The following is a 21,064-nucleotide window of genomic DNA, read 5'->3' as shown; positions in this document are numbered from 1 at the left end:
TCTCAGGATTGTTATAGTGACAGTCTCTCAAGTTGAGATACAAACCTGGGTCTTTCAGTTTCAAAGCCTGTGTTCATACTTCTATACCAGTTATTCTAGTGATATCAAAATTTGGGGGTTGAAATTACAAAAATCATCTAGCAATACAGTTCTGAGCATTTGTTACTTTATAATCAAAACCAAATGTGTACCTGAGTATATTTTTTTTTTCCTTAAGCTGAAGTGCATTCAGCATGAGATTAATCCTTAATTATATACAGAATAACAGTGTTATAACCTGGCTGAGAAACAGTGACTAATGGGAAGAAAAAGCCAAACAAACCAGCATTTTTAAGCATGTATGCCTAGCTGCTTTGTTACTCTTGCATGTTAACAGTCTCCTATATTTTAATAATCAATTCTAGCTTTTTGGATTTCCTAAACATTTTGCTTAGGTTATATAAATAATTGTGACTGAAAATTTTGTATTGGTCTAATGTCTAGGATATGATTTTTCTCCAGGATTTAGAAATTCTTGTTGGCTAATGGATAATTCCTTATAGATAATGCATGATAGATGTACAGATTTTCAAGCCTTCTCTTAATGAACCATAACGTTATGTGCCCAGGGCTTAGAGAAACAAATTCTGTAGTAAGCAAAACATTCATTTGGTAAACTGATAATGAGTACCTGTTTTATCTGCAATAACTTCCCATTCTTACCAGCCTCCAATAGGTGCTCTTGTGCTTTCTGTCTCTATGTATTTCACTGTTCTAGGTACTTGACATAAGTGGAATTGTGCAACATTTGACATTTTCTGACTTATTTCACTTGGTATGTCTTCAAGTCATGTGCTTCATGAAGCTTGTTTTACCTACTCTCACTATTAAAGGGTACTTTTGTAAAGTAGATGTCAGCTAAATTGTGTTTGTAAAGTCATGTTTAAATAATCTGTTTAAAGTCATAAAAGTGAAAAGTTGAAAGGAGTTAGAATTATAGCTAGGACAAAACTATATTCATATTTTTGGGGGTTGGGAGACCAGAGATTGAACTCACTAAGCCACAACCCCAGCTCTATTTTGTATTTTATTTAGAGACAGGGTCTCACTGAGTTGTTTATGTTGAGACTGGCTTTGAACTTGTGATCCTCCCACCTCAACCTCCTGAGCCACTGAGATTACAAGCATGCACCACTGTGCCTGGCAAAACTGTATTATTTTAAATTTTTATTTAAAAAATTTTTTTAGTTGTAGATAAACAGAATACCTTTATCTTATTTATTTTTATGTGATGTCAAGGATCAAACTCAGTGCCTCATGCATGCTAGGCAAGCACTCTACCACTGAACTACAAACCCAGCCCATAAACTATATTATTTGATTTGAATAACGTTTATTTGAACTAAAAATAGTTCTCATTTTCCACATGTCTCTGTATTACATGTTAAATATATTACATGGTTTGAAGTTAGGAGGAGTCATTTGGGCCTGTATTGCGGAGGGAGCTTGATTATTTTATAACTATTCTGTTCAACAGACCTTCTCCCTTTCAGGTTATTCATTCAGGCATAGCCAGTTGACTTTCTTGTTGTCTTTGTTCTTATTTGATTGTTTTATCTCTAACTTTGAACTTTATTTCACTATGACATTAGTGTCATTAGTGTCATTTACCAAAGGATCATAAAAATTCTCCATACACTTTTTTTTTTTTTTTTTTTTGGCACGCTGGGAATTGAACTCAGAGGCACTTTACTACTCAGTTATATCCCCAACCCCAACCCCTATTTTGAGTTTTTTTGTTTTTCAGTTTTTGAGACAGGGTCTTGCTTAGTTGCTTAGGGCCTCACTAAGTTTCTGAGGCTGACCTTGAACTTGTGAGTTGCTGGGATTATAGGTGTGAGCCACCCTGCCTGGCTCTATGTTTGTTTTTTTGTTTTGTTTTCATATACTTCTTTATACTATTAATAATTCATGAAATCAGAATCCCCTCCCAGGTGTTTATACCCAAGACTTACCACTAGAGGTTAGAGGAAAAATAGTTCTCATTTTCCACATGTCTCTGTATTACACCACATGGATGACTCTTGAAGACACTATACCAAGTGAAATAAGTCAGACACAAAAGGACAAGGAAACAGGCATGTTGTTGAGACTATTCTCTGGGAAAAGAGCCAAGCCCAGGGTATTTGCAGTACTTTCAGATTTGTAATATGGGTTGTTCCCCTCAGCCCAAAAGCCTGAAGTCTGGGGATAGAGCACATCAGTAGTTGGAAATTAGGTTTCGTCTGTTGAAATGCACACGTAGTGACTCCACAGGAGTTAACACTATTAATTATAGTGTTGTGAAGTTACATTTTGCACGGGAAGTTAGATTGTAAGGTTGCCATTTAAAGTAAAAATAGAAAATCACTTATAGGCAGTTATTGTCACTCTTTTCTTTTGTTAAACCCTAGATGAAGAAATTGCCTTATGTTTAGGAACCATATTGTTTGAAAAAAACATCTATCACTAAACACCAGAATCACATTCCACATAGCAAGAATTGAGGCTATGGAATTACCTCTCCCATCTCATGTTTTTTTTTTTTTTTTTTTTTTTTTGGAGCATGTATTTTGTGACTGTAGCACAGAGTTGAATTCACTGTTTTAATTGCTATAGTCTGTTGGTCCCTTCCTTGCCAAATGAAGATAATTGAATCTACATAAGTTATATTGCATATGATGTACTATGCTGCACACTTTCAATTCGAGGTTGGACCTAGCTTGATTCTAAGAATCTATCAGTTGGAATTATTGTGCTAGTATCAGTCTGTTTTCCTCTTCTTTATTGATAGAAACTTTAGTTCTCTGAAGCGTAGTGATCTAGGAGACTTGAACTAAGTAGTCTGAAGATCCCTAATTCTTACTTGAAGAGAGTGTTAGACCAGCAGCATTGATATTACAGGGGAGCTATCAGAAAAGAGAACCTCTAGGCTTTACCACTTTACCTAGTGAATTAGAATCTGCATTTAAATAAGATTTTTCTCTAATTTGGAGTCACAACTTTGAATAATACCAAAGTGGACACATTTGGTGTCATATGGTATAATTAGGAGTAATATATTGGGAAGTGCCTTCTCAGTGATATTACTTGGCTTCATTTGTCAAATAGAAAAACAACCAATGTAAGCAATTAAGGAGCTATTGTTATTTTAAATAAAGGAATAAGGTTTTCTATTAAAAAAGCATAGTAATAAAAAAAAGAGTGATGTTCAAGAGTAATTGTATCTGGCACAACTTAAATGAATTCACTTTACCTAAAAACTAATAATCATTTTCTTAATTGGATAGAAAAATTTCACATGACTTGTTTAAAAGTAATTTTCGTTCTCTTATAAAGTTAGTTTGCTTTTTCTGGGGTTGATGGAAGAAGAAGAAACAATTATAAAATGAGAAGTAGAGTTTAGAATGTCTTCAACAGTTCTATTTAAGTGATTTTTACGTTTTGTCTACAGAAAATCAGTCTATCCAAGACCAGGCACCTATGTTGGAAGGTGAATTGGTTGTAAAATATACCTTTGGAAATCTTTGAATCATTGAATACAGTTAATGAATGGCCATTATGCATGTGAGCTTCAAAGATTGTGATATTCCAAATCTGATTAGTGCCCTTTTTATTTGTCTTCTTAATTGAATCAAACTTTAGAACTGATTGAATTTATATGACACAAATAGCTTTAATCATAAAATATGACTCTTTTATATAAACAAAGACAACTAAACTCAGATTGTTTTAGACACAGATAAGAAGAGAAATGATGGAGAGAGATTTGAATGATTAATCTGTATGTGACTGAACATTTAAGAATTTATTAAGCAATAATTTAATATTTTGTGATTAACTCTTAAGTGTTTTGAGCCTTGTGGAGTATTTGGTTCTTGGTAAACTTGTAGGAAATTAATTCTGCTTAAAAAATCAAAGCAAATGAGTATGTGGTGATTGGGAATTATTCTTTTAAAAAGTTTCTGTGGATTAACATGAATTCTTTGGATTGCCAAGCAATTTTGTTGTGACTTAATATCATGCATGTCAATTAAATAAGTATATTGTGATTTAGAAATTATTCTATTCCGTCTTATTTTTTTGTTAAAGATGCTGGTATTATAAAATACCCAATGAGTTCTGCTACTGATGTCCATTTTTTACTTTGAAATGACAGAGGTGTTTTTTGGTTATTGTATTGTTGTATTTTATTTTTGTGGTTTTAGAGAAAATTTACTACAATTGACAATAGTTTCATTTTGTTTGCTCAGCCTGGATTTTTTTTTTTTTTTTATGGCATTAAGAAAAAGAAAAAGTCTTAGCGTAGATATTTAAATACCTTTTTCTGTTTGTTATGTAGTTCCCAACATAAAGATGATGAAATTTACTGGTATTATGTAGTTGGGCTCTGTTTTTTTTTTTGTAGTGTTTCTATCATGTTGAACATTTATGAATGATTTGCTTATGTTGAATTGCTCTCAGTGAGTAGGAGATTGCTACCATTGTTCTTTTTGTATGTTGAATACATCAGAGTATTTTTTTTTTTTTAGCAGACTTAAGTGAGGTTTGTTTTTTTTTTCCTTTATTAGGAGAGAATAGTAAACTGGTCTTTGAAGGCTGTGCACCAGTATAAACATAAAAACTTCACCCTCCTTAAAATTTAGCACAATTCTTTCACCTTAAATTGATATAATATCAAAATACCTTGCCATGTGACTATAAGTTTGAAAATCCAGTGTTACATAATGATCCCAATTCATAAAGCCTGTATAACAGTTCAGTTATCTCAGGGATAAGGCAGAACTTCAAGGCATTAGATGATAGGTTCAATTTCATTTTCTTTCTTTCGGGATTCTAAAGGAAAATGTCCTCTATTTATTCCAGGTCCTCAGAATGGTTGGAATGATCCTCCAGCTTTGAACAGAGTACCCAAGAAGAAGAAGGTACTAGAAAAAGACATCCAGTGGCCTACAGATGTTATGTTAATCATATAGTCACTTGGAGCACATCACACTCACTGATCCATTTAAAGGCAAAGCTTACTGATGTATTTAAAGCATATTTCAGCATGTATCTCCTAATCAATGGCAAGAAATAAATAAAGCAGAAAACACTATCATTAAAACCTTACTTTGATGATGGTGGTGTAAATTAAAACCTTTATAGAAGGCAAGATGTAAATTCCCACTAAACAAGGTAGGCACAGGAGCATGGGCCTGTAATCCCCAGTACTTATGAGGTTGAGGCAAGAAAATTGCAAGTTTGAGGCCAGCCTGGGCAATTAAGCAAGACCCTGTCTCAAAATAAAAAGGGCTGGGACTGTAGAGCTGGGGTTGTGGCTCAGTGGTAGAGCGCTTGCCTAGCACATGTGAGGCACTGGGTTCAATCCTCAGCACCACATAAAAAAAATTAAAGGCATTGTGTCCATCTGCAACTAAAAATATTTTTAAAAAGGAGTGGGGCTGGGAATGTAACTCAGTGCACAAGGTCCTGGGATTAATCACCAGGACCACACGCACACACACACAAAAAAAGTAGGAAACAAATTTTTTTTTTTTTTTTTTAGGAGTTACTTCAATCTTTGGGTTCCCATAATAATCATGACTTTAATAATTATATTTTGGGGGCTGGGGATGTGGCTCAAGCGGTAGCGTGTTCACCTGGCATGCGTGCAGCCCGGGTTCAATCCTCAGCACCACGTACAAAGATGTTGTGCCTGCCGAAAAACTAAAAAATAAATGTTAAAAAATTCTCTCTCTCTCTCTCTCTCCACTGTCTCTTTAAAAAAAAAAAAAATTATATTTTGGATGTCTTATCTATTTCATATAATAATGAATAATAATGCAGCCTGTATTATATGTGAATAATTGTTTGGAGCTATTTGGACACAAAATAAGATATTTTTTTTCTTCTTTCTTTTCAAACGGTTTTCTACTTTTTTCTATTCCCAATGATCCTCTTTCCCCAAATATAGTAATGAGAGATAAATGAACAAGGAACCCAAAAATACAAGGTCATTAAAATCAGAACCTTAATCTATTACTTTTAATATGATAGAATTGCTAAGTGGTATCGGCTTAGTGATCTCGGAAGAGGGTATTACATCCTGATGACATTAAATGCCTACTAGTGTATGTGCGTATGCATACACGTTCATGTACACACACATACACACACACATGCTTGCATCGGATTCCCATTTTGTTATATATAATTCTCCTTACTTAACATCCTTTTTCAAAAGTGCCATGGTTTTGGCTCCCCTTTATTGGGTGTAATCTTAGCCAGATTAACTCTACTCTTATGTTTTTTTTTTTTTTAATATAGTTTTTACTTGTTGATGGACCTTTATTTTATTTATTTGTAAGTGGTGATGATACTCAAATCCATTGCCTCAAACATGCTAGGCAAGTGCTCTACCACTGAGCCACAACTGCGGCCCTACTTTTATGTTTTACTCTACAATGCCACATAAAATTTCACTTGAAAAAGGTATTCTACTATTTTAAAAAATTGTTTAGCCACAAGAATACTTCTTCCTTTAATCTTAGGAACCATATCCTTATTCTTTCTCTTGATGTCTTTTATTTCTGTCTTTTAAAAGATGCCTGAAAACTTCACGCCTCCTGTACCTATCACATCGCCAATCATGAATCCTTTGGGTGACCCCCAGTCACAGATGATGCAGCAGCAACCTTCAGCTCCAGTACCACTGTCAAACCAAGCTTCTTTCCCACAGCCACATCTTGCAGGTGGCCAGCACTTCCATGGTATACAGCAACCTCTTGGTCAGACAGGCATGCCACCAGCTTTCTCAAAGCCCAATATTGAAGGTGCTCCAGGGGCTCCAATTGGAAATACCATCCAGGTAACAGTAAATTTTTGGAAGTGGAATGGGAAGATGGCTCTGCTTACGTACATTTTCCTTAATGTGTTAATTTATATGATTATACCATTATTAATGAATATCCAAATTTGGTTTCAATGTAGAGAACTTAAACCAAAAATTGTAACCTTTTTCTTTTAAGATTATGTATATTATTTTGCAATTTCATGTATGTTTGAGAGTATATGTTTACTGTAAATTGGAAATCACAATATTTTACTTGATCTACTCAGTAGTCACAGTTTAAAATTAGTTTGAATCATCTCTACCTGATTTTACTAAGGAAAAAAACGATTTCAGAGGTTTTCCCTTTAAAACATTAAATAAAAAATGTAATGAGTCACATGTTTTATGTATAAATGTTAATAAACATGGCTTTATCTGTGGATAGAGATACACATTTTTACTTGCTTTTTACATAGATAACTAGTTGACACAGTCCTAGATATAGAAAAAGTCTACCACACTGCCAAATAATTGACTTTGACCTCAAAGAAATTTTGATCTAGTCATTAAAAAGTAAAGAGCTTGGACCAAAGTTCAACATAAGAAGATGAAAAAAACTCCTGTCTAAGTAAAAAAAAAAACAAACAAGAAAAACTAGTTCTACTATTTTTTACTTTAAAGATTGTATGTATCTATCATGCTTTGCAGTTAAGAGATAATTATGCCCAAGGAATTGTTTAATACTGTAAGGTGCATTATGAAACACATATTTTGGTGAAGGTGGGAAGACTTTCATCAAAAACAAATTATAAAGAATTTTTTTGTATTTTACGATATATAACCCATGTTATTTGAAAACCCTATTCAGCTGTCACCTTGATTTAGACCTGGATTTTCATGCTATCTTCATCTAGACCAGAATGTCAGTCACCATCAAAAGGAAGAGATACTTAGTGTTCAGCCAGGCCATATATCCAGCTGCCTGCATCCAACCTCAATGTGTCCAAAACCTTATTCATGTTCTTCCTCTTAAACCTAGTCTTTATTACTTCTTATTTCAATGAATGGCACCATAATGTTTTCTGTTGAATCCAGGACCTGGGAATCATCTTTTATACTCTTCCCTTTAACCTCTATTTCAAATCTTTCCCCCAAATATTATTAATATTATTCTAAAATGTTTTTTAATCCCTTCTCTACATTTCCACTCTGCTCCATGCTACTTATCTCTTATCTTCACCAATGCCACAGCCTCCTAATCCGTATGCCCACATCTACTTTGATTCATCTCTAACTTGGCCTTGTTTCCTATTTCCTTAAAACATTATAGCTTCCCATTGTTTTCAGGATAAAACCCCCAAATTTTAACATCATCCAGAAGGCCTCAGCTCATACTCCTTCTTGCTCTCTATACTCTATCCACACTGGTCCCTTTTGGGGCCCCTTGAATCATGATCCTTCCCTGTACAAGTTATTCTTTCAATCTGGAGTGTTTTTCCTTCTGGTTAGCTTCTGGTTAGCTTCTGTGAATCATTCCAGTATAATTTCCTGAAGAGAACCTTCCACTTCCTTTAGTCAAATCCCAGTTGTAATGTCTTTTTTGTTTCACTAAATGTTAACTTTACTACGATTGCTATTTTACATACACTTAAACCATTCTTAACCTTTCTATCCCTTCCATTGGTCTGTAAACTCCCTGGGACTGAGATCTTTTCTATATTGACTCACCAATACATATCTAGCCAGTGCCTGTACATAATTACCCAATATATTTTGAATGAACGAATTGGTCAAAATTTAGAAAACCTAAATGTTCCTCTTTGTTGTTCTATCAATCCATTCAGCAACATCATGGTCTGTTGCATTTTAACCTTTGACTTAATCTTGCAATTTTGATAATCTCTAGGAGTAAAACAAAGAGTAGGAAAATGCCAGAATAAGCAAAAATGAGCCTCCAACCAGAGCAGGCAGCCACTCTAACCAGCTGTGTTTTCCAGTGCTTTGTTTATATTCCTGCTGGCACAGGTTTACTACCCATCAGTTATATACAGTAATGGACAATATATATTATCTAACTAGTTGATTACTTACATCCAATCTACTTATTCGAATCCAAGTTGTAGGAAGAGTACTTAAAGCTACCATTATATGACTTTCCGTTTTACTTATCCCGCCTGATTGTACATGTTAAATTTTCACTGGATTTCAAATAGGTCTATCTACAAGGTCATTGGTTTCTCTTTATTTCATAGCTTTAAAACGTGGTGTATACAATACAATTCTGGTCATTTCTGATCATTTTATGATACTATTTCCTCTAGCATGTGCAGTCATTGCCAACAGAAAAAATTACTAAGAAACCTATTCCAGATGAGCACCTCATTCTAAAGACCACATTTGAGGATCTTATTCAGCGCTGCCTCTCTTCAGCCTCAGATCCTGTATGTATTTATTATTAAAATTAAAGTTGTCTTTTATGGAATTCTTCCTTAGTTATTGTTTGACGTTCTACAAGATATATTTCTAAAAAATTTGTGTAAAAGTAATAAAGCTAGTGCTTTTATAGTTTACATTATATTACAAAGATATTTTTTATGTATAAACATACTTAATTCTCACAATAATGCATGTAGATACATTTGTTATTTTTATTTTACAGATGAGGAAATTAAGGCAAAGGACAGTTAAATAACACATAAAGTCAGAGCCAGCATTTCAACCTAGACAATCTGGCTCCAAATTTCATAACTCTCAATCATTAAGCTGTACTGCCTCTCATCTACAAATCTCCTCTTAGCATATGATAGAATATAATAGCAACATGCAAAGATCTTAAGGATAGTTAATATTATAGATATGGAAGTCATATACAATTTTACTTAGTTTACATAGAGGATGCCTGTGTATTGACAAAAAAAAAAATCCACAAAGCCAATCCTATTTTAAATGAATTTTTATTTCTGCCAGTGAGCATTGAATATATTTATCTAAGCCATTGACCACTTGTCTATCTTGGAAAAAAGCAGCTTCTGGAATTTCATCAGACACTAAATATGAATATGTGTGGCCTGCTAGGCGCAGTGGCACACACCTGTAATCCTAGCCACTCAGGAGTCTGAGTCAGGATTAATTGTACCAAACATAGGAATGTAAGTAGTATTTTTGAAAGGTTAAATAAATAATACAAGATTCCACAGTTCCCTGTATTTGCCTTTTAGTATCCATACTATAAAACCGAACTCAAACCTTCTTTTCTATGGTACACTAACCCATTGCTGCCTCTGGAAGTCTGTGAAATAATGCAATTATCCATACACATACCTTGTCAAATGAGTTTTCAGTCTACGTGAAATCCAGTCAATATCCCATTTTGCCCACTAGAAAGAAATCTCATCCTCTCTTCTTTCCCACAATCCTATTGTTAATAGATTACTGGTATTTTTTTCTAATAATTTGTTTAAGTTTCTCAGTCATAGGTACCTCCATTTCTTTGATAAAACGAAACCATTCAACATGTTAAGTGTAAGATTTAGTGAAATGAGAGTAGGGCAGTTTCTTTAGATGTAAGTTAAGTTTAAAATATAACATCTGGTAGGGTGTGGTGGCACATATCTGTAATCCAGTGGCTCTGGAGGCTGAGACAGGGGAGGATTGTAAGTTCAAAGCTAGCCTCAGCAACTTAGGCTCCTAAGCAACTTAGTGAGATCCTGTCTCAAAATTAAAAAAAATAAAAAGGGCTGGTAGGAATGTGGTTCAGTGGTTAAGTGCCCTTGGTACCAAGAAAATTACCATTGTTTTTTCCTCCTCTCTTACAGCAAACCAAGAGGAAACTAGATGATGCCAGCAAACGTTTGGAGTTTCTATATGATAAACTTAGGGAACAAACAGTAAGTTGTGGGCGGTGGGTGGGTGGGTGAAGGATTTATGACAAACCCAATTATTCCTAGTTTCTAGTACAAATAAGTGCCAGACATGGTGGAGCACACCTGTAATCCTAGCAACTTGGGAGTCTGAGGCAAGAGAATTGCAAGTTTGAAGCCAGCCTCAGCAACTTACCAACGCCCTAGGCAACTTAGTGAGACCCTGTCTCAAAATAGAAAATAAAAAGGGGTGAGGATGTGGCTGACTGGGTAAGCACCCCTGGTTTCAATGCCTGCTACAAAAAAAAAAAAAAAAAAAAAAAAAAAAAAAAAAAAAAAAAAAAAAAAAAAAAAAAAAAAAAAAAAAAAAAGTCTCTTCAGGACTCTGATTTACTATGCTTGAGGGCAAAATTGTCATGTCAGTTCCTCTGTCTAAATCCTGAATTTTATTCATCGAGGGTGAGAGGATAGGGCAGAGAAAGGGAGAGATTAGAAATACAAACTGATGTTCTGCTATTCATTTTACATGACCCATGTATCAAGAAACCAGAGACTGTTTTCTAGAGAAGAAATCTATATTCTTTCTTTCATAGTCTTAAGAATCCTTATCCTTTTCTTCTAGAATAGCTATTATACAAAGGCAAGGCCAAATGTAGCAACCAGATGAGCAGGGTAGTATGCTGTAACTATGAAGATAACCCAAAATGAAGAGTCAGTGTACTATCTGATCTCTCATCCCTACCATTCTTTCCTTTCCATTATTGTTTTATTAATGAAAGTCTAGGATGGGAGAGGAAAAAAGAACCAGCACTTGACGTTTATATATTTACATTGCAGTGTTCTTCTACCCTATTTCCCATACCCAGTCCCATTGAATAAAAGTAACTATTTTTGTTGTCAGAACCAAACCAAAGAAAGCTAAGATAAAATGGAATGGGTATGGCCCATGGAGTGATCCAAAATAAGTCTTCTATTGAAAATATAGACATGTATGTTGAGTAAGGACATGGAATAAAACTGCTGCATGTTTTATGGTTTTTAAGAGATGACAGGGCGAGGTATGGTGGCATGCCCACAACTGCAATCACAGCCCAGCTACTGAGACTGAGTCAGGAGAATCATTTGAGCCTAGGAGTTTGAGGCCAGCTTGGGCAGCATAGGGAGGCCTTGTCTCCATATGCACACACACACACACACAAAAAAAAAAAAAAAAAAAACCTGGAGAAATGACAGGATTATGAAATATAGTGAAGAATTAGTAAATTGAATGTACCATGAAGCCTGTTGCCCTGCTCATGAAAGTGAACCAAAAGTTTAGAATCTCTGTTATAGATAAGATTTTGAATAAATTGGGTCCTTACTTTGAAATATCATGATTTAAGAATCTTTAATCTCATTCTGTACTTAGGAAAACATTTGAAAGAATTAAAGAATTTAAAGCTCTTCAGTGGAGAGAGAGTTAGCATTTCACCTTGGTGGGGAAATCTGGCAGCTTTTCTATGAGAAAATACCTGGTTTATTATATATGTATAGTTCACAAATAACTACATAAATCATTTTTTCATGGTTCTCCTTTATAATTTAACTGTGCCTTGGTCCAAGAAGCTGTTTCTAGAAATGCTTAAGTATTTTATACATTTTTTAAATGTTTATTCTAAGCTCCACTTAAATATTTGGGTCTAATGTGTAGTAAGGGTCTTGAGAAAAATTCTCCTTAATTTAATTCTTTCTCTTGGTCCCACCTTTATTTCAGCTTTCACCAACAATCATCAATGGTTTACACAACATTGCAAGGAGCATTGAAACGCGAAACTACTCAGAAGGTTTGACCATCCATACCCACATAGTTAGCACCAGCAACTTCAGTGAGACCTCTGCTTTCATGCCAGTTCTTAAAGTTGTTCTCACCCAAGCCAATAAGCTTGGTGTCTAAAAAGACAGCTTCACTCCCAGCCTATATTGCCACTTTTCCAAAGAAACATGTTAAGAAAAATATTGTAAGACATGGACCAATCCTCATTAGCATGTTTCCATAGCAGCCAGTCAGGAACATTTATATTATTTCTGCAGATATACTCACTTTAAAACTGCTCAAAACCCTGGTGCTTTCTTTTGTTTTAATCTTTTGTTGCACATTATGATTTTCCTAATCTGCAAATAGTGTATTTCCTGGATTACACATAGTATGGTTTTCTGAGGTATTCTGACAGAATGTGGTTTTTAAACCTTACTCTTTTTAGAAAAATTGCATCTGGTTATGCATAAAGCAAAGCTAAAACTAAATTTCTTTCATGTCCTCCCTACTTTGTCCATGTCAATCAGATTAAAGTGTGTAATCCTACCTGATGTGTTTGTAGTCTTTTAAAAAAAAAAAAAAAAAATATATATATATATATATATATATATATATATATATATATATATATATATATATGCTGAATTGGGTATATAGCTTAGGAATAAAGCACTTGCCTGTTATGTGCAAGGCCTGGGTTCCATTCTTAGCACTGCAGAGGGAAACAATAAATGGCTGCCCACAATTCAGTTTAATCTGTTTCTTATGTCTTGCTTGGATTTTACCCTGAACTGAATAAAAGTGTGATCACTAGCTTTAAATAGCTGTAGGGAAGCCACTGGACACTTCTATAGGATGCATTGAGCTTTTTTCTATTAATATTTATTATTCTGTTTGGATTTAAGATTGAATTGTCCTATTTTACAGTTAGAAATTTGCTCACCCATTTTCTATAAAATTACCTAGACCTTTGAGTTTTAAATTCAGAAAGAAAATTTTATTTCAGTCATCCCGAATCAAAATCTAATTTTTTCCAGCCAGTTTTTCTATCATGTGATTTTATTATAATTTGTCTTAAGAATACTGTGGAAAACAAAATATAATGGTCCCTGTAGAATCTGGAAAAAAATTAGAATTAATATAAATGTTCATTGTTTATGCAATAGTAGCTGAGAGGATTAAAAATCTAGAAAATATGACTACTCTGTAGATAAGTATGTTATTTCAAGGAGTTAATAGTAACTCATCAGGCTTACTTGCAGCCCAAGTGAATTAGTTTGCAAGAACCTCTGAATCCCCTTTGTTGTTAAGGATGCTCTACTGGACAAATAACCCTCTTCTTAAAAAAAAAAAAAGATAAAAAAGATTTTATACAGCATTGTTTGGTAATCAAAAAAAAAAAAAAAAAAAAGCAGGTACAGAGGAGGACTGGGGTTGTAACTCAGTGGTAGAGCGCTTGCCTAGCATGTGTGAGGCACACTGGGTTTGAACTGCAGCACCATATATAAATAAATATATAAATAAAATAAAAGGTACATTGACAACTAAAAAAAAATTAAGAAGTGGGGGTGGGGAGGAGAAACTTGATAGCATACCTGTATATTAGTGTCACAGAAATGGGATGTCTAGACTTATATTGGTAACCTGCTTCTCAGTCCCCAGATTTTGGTGGTGTGCTTCATTTCCACTAATGACAACTTGACCTTCTGGACTTGACTGTAAATGGTAGTGTCAAATCAAAGTTCCATCTGAAAACCAGGCTGATTGCTAGTAATACTTTTCACTCTTATAATTAGGATTAGATTTTTGGCTACATGTTTACCCTGACATCACAGTGGTATAATGGGCATCATTTTACAAAAAAAAAAAAAAAAGAAAAACAAGTTCCCAAATACGAGAAACAAAATGAGGTAGCAGTGGAGCCCTGGCAAACCCCAAAGATTTCAAAAGTGTCAGTGCAAAAAAAACTGAACCACTGACATTTGAGCAGCTATTATCTTGATTTTCTTTTCTAATGTGGAGCCATTCTTCTGCATGTCTTACATCCTTGGAGAAATTTGATATAAATAAGTAGAGGTAAGATGAGCTAAAACCAAAATTATTATCTCTAAAGTATAATAGATTATGGGAAACAGTAGTTTGTTTTTCTGAATAAAAACAAGACAACTTTTAAGTTCTCTTTTTGGGAAAAAAATAGAGAAAATTTCAACTTGATTTTGTAAATTATTCCATTTTTAATATCCTCAATTCAGGATGACATTATTATGCCTCTGTAACTCAGGAACATCTGTGTAAAGCTGTCCTTACGTAAAGATCTCAGGGATCACACAAGTGATTTTTGTTTGATTTTAGAAAGTTGTAACTCTTATTTTCTTCCCTGGTCATTACTTCATGGTTAGTGACCAGTCATTTCTTCCTGGATCTTCCTTGATTATCTTATTATGTTTTGTGCTTTTATTCATTATTTTTAACCTACTTGATTCTAAAACAAGGGAAGGGAGGCGAGAAAAACTGGTGAGTAGGGCTGAATGTTGGCCAGGAGATGTAGTAGAGTTGCTAGGGGTGATGCTTTTCATATTATGTCTCATCTTCTCCCCTGTACCCCGCTTTTTTTGTGTGTGTGGTGCTGGGGATTGAACCCAGGGCTTTGTGCATGCAAGGCAAACACTCTACCAACTGAGCTATATATCCTCAGCCCCTTTTGTATACCACTCTGGGTTGAGTGAGATGGATGTACCCGTTGGTCCTGCTTGAATCTTTATGTAATAGCATACAGAGCTGATAGAGGTAATTGTTCATTTCAGTAGTTCAGGGGCAGGAAAAAGTTGGGAATAACTGCTGTACCCCTAGCTGCTGAGAATCCATTGAGCCCGTATTTCCTTTGGATTCAGAAAATTCCCATGTGTCCTAGAAGACAGGAAGAAGCATCAAAATCCCTGACAGCCAGAAGTTCACTAATTGCCTAACAACTGCCTGAAGAATAAGAGGGGGACAATGACTGGTTAACATTTTTGACAACCACTTGTCTCCTGATCAGATTTGGGTTCATCTAAGAGTGACTGCAAAGCCATCTGTGCCATGAGGGAGACTTCATTTGGAACTGTTTTGAAGTTTTAGCTAATAGTGGATGCATATTTTTATATATGCTCCCATGCAGGCCCCCCTCTTTGTTTTATCTTTCCACTGCTGTGGTGGCAGCATCCCCAAATACAGCCTCTGATTAATCCATAGTTGTGTTCAGCACACGCTGAAGATGTCAGCATCTTCAAATTATTCAGTAAATAAGAAGAAAAGAGACTATCCGTGCACAGTCTTAGCCATTTGGGCTTATGAATTAAAACCCCAAAACTTTCAACAAATATATATTACAGAGCAAAAGCAATCAAATTAGCTTTATTTTTCCACCTTTTTCAATACACTTAATTCATACATATTTCTGTAGCATCTATTCTGCTCAGTGTTTTGATAACCAGTCATCTCTCATAGACTCATGAGGCAGAGTTGCCCAAAGTATAGCATATTTTACTTGCCAGCTGTTTGCCTTTGTTTTTTGCCGCAGTCTCTGGCTGGGCACAAATCTCGAGTCTCCACACAGCTTGTAGATTCAAACAGCAATTCTTTATTCCCGAACTCACACCGGCCGTCTACAAACACGCTCTGGGGGAATCCACGTTCTCTGCCCAAATCCACTCCGCATGGGCTTCTGTCTCCCAAAATATACTGTCTGACCCTAAGCACTCAAGAGGAACTCAGCAGCAGGATACGCCCTATTCTAAAGGGGGAACACCCTAATCTCCTATTATGCTAAACCTCCCTATTCTAAAGGGGGAACACCCTAAACACGGATCCTGCCCTGGTCCTTGAGCAAGGTCACCTTTCAGAAGTCCTTCCACTAGACAGCATGGGAGTAAGCTGGCAAGGAATTTGTCATACCTACTTGGCTGATGGCTCCCAGCATCTCCCCTCTTCTGATTAATTAAACAACAAGTAATGTGGCTTAAGGACCGTGCCTGGTAGGTTGTCCAGTTCAACATATGGCTCTTACCCGTCATTGGAAAACTGACCTTTAGGCGTCAGCCTCCTGTCTTAGGTTGATACCACTGCAACTGGATCATACCCGTCACTGACTACCGGTCCAGCATACAGCCATACTTGTGGATAGGTCTATGCACCAGTGGGGGGGTGAGGTTCTTTGCCTCACCTCTGTTGGCCCCCAAATTTGGCCTTGATGCCAGTGGGGGAGTGAGGTTAATGTGGCTTAAGGACCGTGCCTGGTAGGTTGTCCAATTCAACATATGGTTCTTACCCGTCGTCGGAAAACTGACCTTTAGGCAACTGACCTTTAGGCGTCAGCCTCCTGTCTTAGGTTGATACCACTGCAATTGGATCATACCCGTCACTGACTACCGGTCCAGCATATAGCCATTGGCCCCCAAATTTTAGACCATCACTAGCAGAAGGGAGGAGGATACAGAAATGCCACGACACCAAGCCAATTGACAGTTCCTTTGGAAAAATTGCATCATTGGTGACACCATCAGCAAAGATCACTGGTGACACCATCAGCAAAGATATGCCCATTACCACAATTTGCTGCACTAAACGTAGTTACATAGTCCAGGCAAGTTCTGTAAGCAGTTCAAAGGGGAGGAATCTATCAATATGTCCGTCTCCTCCCAAAGTCCGTTTCCTCCCAAAGTAAGTTGACTCCTTGATTGAGCATACTTGTTGAGTTATATTCATTGGGATGAAGATAGGAATTCTGGCAATGATGCTAAAAAGACATTATCCTGAAAAGAATTATTAAATATAATGAAAAGGAAAGGTGAAAGTAAACAAACAGATCTGTTAACCTCCTTAAAAAACAATCCTTAACAGCTGTTTACCTGATTTAAATTAGTAAACAAGCAGATCTGTTAACCACCTTTAAAAACAATCCTTAACAGCTGTTTACCTAATTTAAATTAAGCCATTTAAATCACGTGAATAAAAAAAAATTCGGATCCATTTTCTCATGAGCGCTCCTCATATATGAAATACGCACACACAGACATACAACACAAAACACAAATGTGCAAACAAACGTACAACACATAAGATAATAATAAAGGCCTTGTAGCTTTACCTAGGTGAAATCTCCATTGCAATGTTTAAAAACTCCATAGTCAAAAAATAAAACTGATCAGAAAAACATTAACCTAGGTTTGTATGAGCTCAAAAAATAAAAATAGAACCTTATGATGTGGAAAATGCAATAATAAAATAGATATTGAAAAAAGCATCCTGGTTAATCACAGTCGCAGATGTAAGAATGGCCAAGCTGGAGTTCTGGATATCAGCTGTTAATGATTTGAGTCAAATCATCTTCTTTTCGATCTGTAGAAATCGTTTTGGTTAGTCTTTCTGGAATCCAAATCGGCTGCTGTTCTCCCTGTGGAAACACGCAAACAGAGCCCCGACTCCAGACAATCACTGAGTCTGGACCTTTCCATTGTCCTGTTAGAATATCTTTCCAAAGAACTTTAGGCTTATGCACATTTTTTGGATACATATGCCTTTCCGCAGCACTAAGTCCTGATGAATCCAAATTTAAAAAGTTTAGAGTAAAAAGCGTTATTTTAAGTTTATCTTTGGGGGATATATACCCCTTTCCAATTTATAAGATTTAACTAGGCTTCGAATGACGCAATCTTTCCTCCGTCATGAAGGCATCTTAACAACCTTCAAATTAACCTTTTAAAGCCTTTTAATTATCATCTATACTGTACTTTTAAATGTACTTTTTCACCACCTACAGCTTCACTCTTTTAAACGAGGCTTAGATTCTGTTTAAATCGCTTTCAGGTTAGTTTACATGGCTGCCCTTCAACCAAAGGCCTTTTTTACTCCATTAAGAAGCTTTGTCTCAATCTGCCATGTACAAATACCTTTTTCTTTTTCTTCCTTTCTCAAACTTTTAAAGTAAGTCTAGTTTCCTCAAAATCTTTTTAAATGGTGCTGATAACGCCAAGGTCACGGGTTCGTTCCCCGTACGGGCCACCAAATGCCGCAGTCTCTGGCTGGGCACAAATCACGAGTCTCCACACAGCTTGTAGATTCAAACAGCAATTCTTTATTCCCGAACTCACACCGGCCGTCTACAAACACGCTCTGGGGGAATCCACGTTCTCTGCCCAAATCCACTCCGCATGGGCTTCTGTCTCCCAAAATATACTGTCTGACCCTAAGCACTCAAGAGGAACTCAGCAGCAGGATACGCCCTATTCTAAAGGGGGAACACCCTAATCTCCTATTATGCTAAACTGCCCTATTCTAAAGGGGGAACACCCTAATCTCCTATTATGCTAAACCGCCCTATTCTAAAGGGGGAACACCCTAAACACGGATCCTGCCCTGGTCCTTGAGCAAGGTCACCTTTCAGAAGTCCTTCCACTAGACAGCATGGGAGTAAGCTGGCAAGGAATTTGTCATACCTACTTGGCTGATGGCTCCCAGCAGTTTTTCCCAGGAGGTATAGGATGGTTGAAATGGATCTTGAAAAAGCTAAGAAAATAAAATAAAAGGAAATAGATTGATTAACCATGGTTGCGTGTTTTTTGCATTCAGGCTTAATGTTTCCAGAGATCTGCCAAAGTATTTATTTAGCAAACTGTAACATCTGAAACACCTAGGATGACTTGTATAAACATCATTAGTTAGTAATATCTGAAATATTTTAATGGAACTATACTTCCTATTGACTATATTTGGTATTAAGCTGACATTCCAGTGGCCTAGAAGCCTACTATAGGCTTATTTCTGGTTCCTTATTTTCCCAATCATTTGACTTTTCCAAAACCACTTTTTGTGTATTGCACTATATGAATGGAAAGGAGGGGACTTCAAGAGTCTTGTAAAATAGAAGAGACCTTCCTATTTGAAAATGTGCAAGAATTTGCTGGGTTTTTAGTTTGTACATGCAAAATTAAGTCTAATGAAACATGTCTGAACATATATCTCTGCCATTCTTATTTTTACAATTTATTACACGTCCTGGTTCTGGAGAGTAGCATCCTAGTCTTGTTATTAACTTGGTTCCTTTAATGCAGTAAATATTTACAAAGTGCCTTATACAGTTCAACAGAGATTTTGTGTCCAAGTAGATGTGTTTCCTGGTAGGCAATGAAAATTAACCAGTAGGGAGCCTCTCATAGGAACAGAATTTACTGGAGGAGGAATGTTCCAGAGCTTTTCTTCTGAATAGTAAGAGGCTCGTTAATATAATGTATAACTTAAGGGAGCCTGAATCAGTATCTTAAAGATGACTAGTACTCAGTAAAGGAACTGTCCACTGCAAGACTAGAATATGAGGGAAAATGGAGTAAGAGCAGATTTCAGTAATAAAAGCAACCATTTCCTAAAAGTGCCCTAAACATAGTTTCCTTTTCCTCTGAATTTATCTTGAAATAACAAGGTGAACTTCTCCAACTACCTTCTTAAGGATTTTTCGGAAAGAACAAGTCAACTTTCACAAGCTTTAAGTGTGTCAAAAGTTCTCTCCTGTTAAGTAGAACTTGACCACGCTAATGGAAGGAACTTTACGCTTACATGAACTGGGAACTCTGGTATATCAATCTCCACAGCAGCTGGATCCAAGTTAATTCAGGTTGTCAAGCACTGCTGGTAAGCAGTGGAATCTGGATTCAAACCAGGTCTCAGCCTAGCGAGCCCACCTTATTTCTACAAAACCATATTTCTCCCAAAGTAAGGATAGCTGCTACTATAACAAAAAATTGAGTTTTTGTTTCTGGTTTTTCTTACCTACCTCCATTAGCTTACAGAGACCTAGTATTTCCCAGGAGCAGAATGTGGTCTGTATAATGGGTAACATTAATTGAGCAATTTGTGTTGGCTTCTTTTCAAGAAGATTCTCTTTACATGGTGGAAAAGATAGCACTTGGCAGCCCAAAGCTCGCATCTCTACTACTTGTGAATCTCGAACATAAGGTATAGCCTCTCGCAACATCCAAGTACTGCTTAAAAAGGCATCTCTAGTTGGCTTTGTTTGGGTCTTATGCCTGCCACCTGATCACAGTGTCACTAGGGAGGTAGGGTACCAGAACTGGAAAACCTAGAACTGGCTATAGCCAAACTGGCTGTCTGTATTGTGGGCACAGTAATTTTTTAAGTGCCAGTTGGACCACATGGAGGGCAGGTTAGCGAAGAAGCAGGAGGAAAAACGTTGACCAAATTAACCAATTGCTCCAGCAGATCCAATAGGGAGGAGCTATGGAACCAGGGCCATGGAGGGAAGCCTGGGTTGACAATCTAGGAAGCCCACTCTATCCCAGCTGCTATAAATTGTGTCCTCAGGAAGGTCAGTGTGGAAGCACTCATCCAGGAGTCAAGGAATTGGGTTCCTGTGGTTTTGGCACTTACTGTTAGATCATGTTACCATGTTCTGCCTCCATTTCTTCACTTTAACTTCACTTCTGGTTTTGGAAGTCTGTGGTTCAACCTCCTTTCCTATGATGCCTTTGTGTATTACCTTCAGAGCTTTGAAGAAAGATGACAGAAGCAAGTCAGGCATGTTTATAT

General features: G+C 36.3%; 1 protein-coding gene across 17 annotated transcripts in view; it reads left to right on the top strand.

Annotated features, from left to right (window-relative positions):
• Nucleotides 1–13,033, top strand: part of Sec31a (SEC31 homolog A, COPII component) — a 75,745-nt gene extending 62,712 nt beyond the window's left edge. For 16 of the 17 annotated variants that reach the window (XM_076863903.1, XM_076863908.1, XM_076863902.1 and 13 more), the window contains 5 exons: nt 4,885–4,943; nt 6,605–6,868; nt 9,154–9,273; nt 10,648–10,719; nt 12,446–13,033. In XM_076863903.1, coding sequence (XP_076720018.1) covers nt 4,885–4,943; nt 6,605–6,868; nt 9,154–9,273; nt 10,648–10,719; nt 12,446–12,625 — 695 coding nt within the window. In that variant the 3' untranslated portion in view covers nt 12,626–13,033. Of the gene's footprint in view, nt 1–3,472; nt 3,512–4,884; nt 4,944–6,604; nt 6,869–9,153; nt 9,274–10,647; nt 10,720–12,445 lie in introns of all 17 variants that reach the window. The other variant, XM_076863919.1, reaches the window with a different exon arrangement.
• Nucleotides 13,034–21,064: the final 8,031 nt, after the last annotated feature.

Source organism: Callospermophilus lateralis, chromosome 8 (genome assembly GCF_048772815.1).
Source record: "Callospermophilus lateralis isolate mCalLat2 chromosome 8, mCalLat2.hap1, whole genome shotgun sequence".
In the NCBI taxonomy this organism is placed as follows: Eukaryota; Metazoa; Chordata; class Mammalia; order Rodentia; family Sciuridae; genus Callospermophilus; species Callospermophilus lateralis.
The sequence above is the reverse complement of the archived record's forward strand: the minus strand, read 5'-3'. Positions and strand labels throughout refer to the sequence as shown.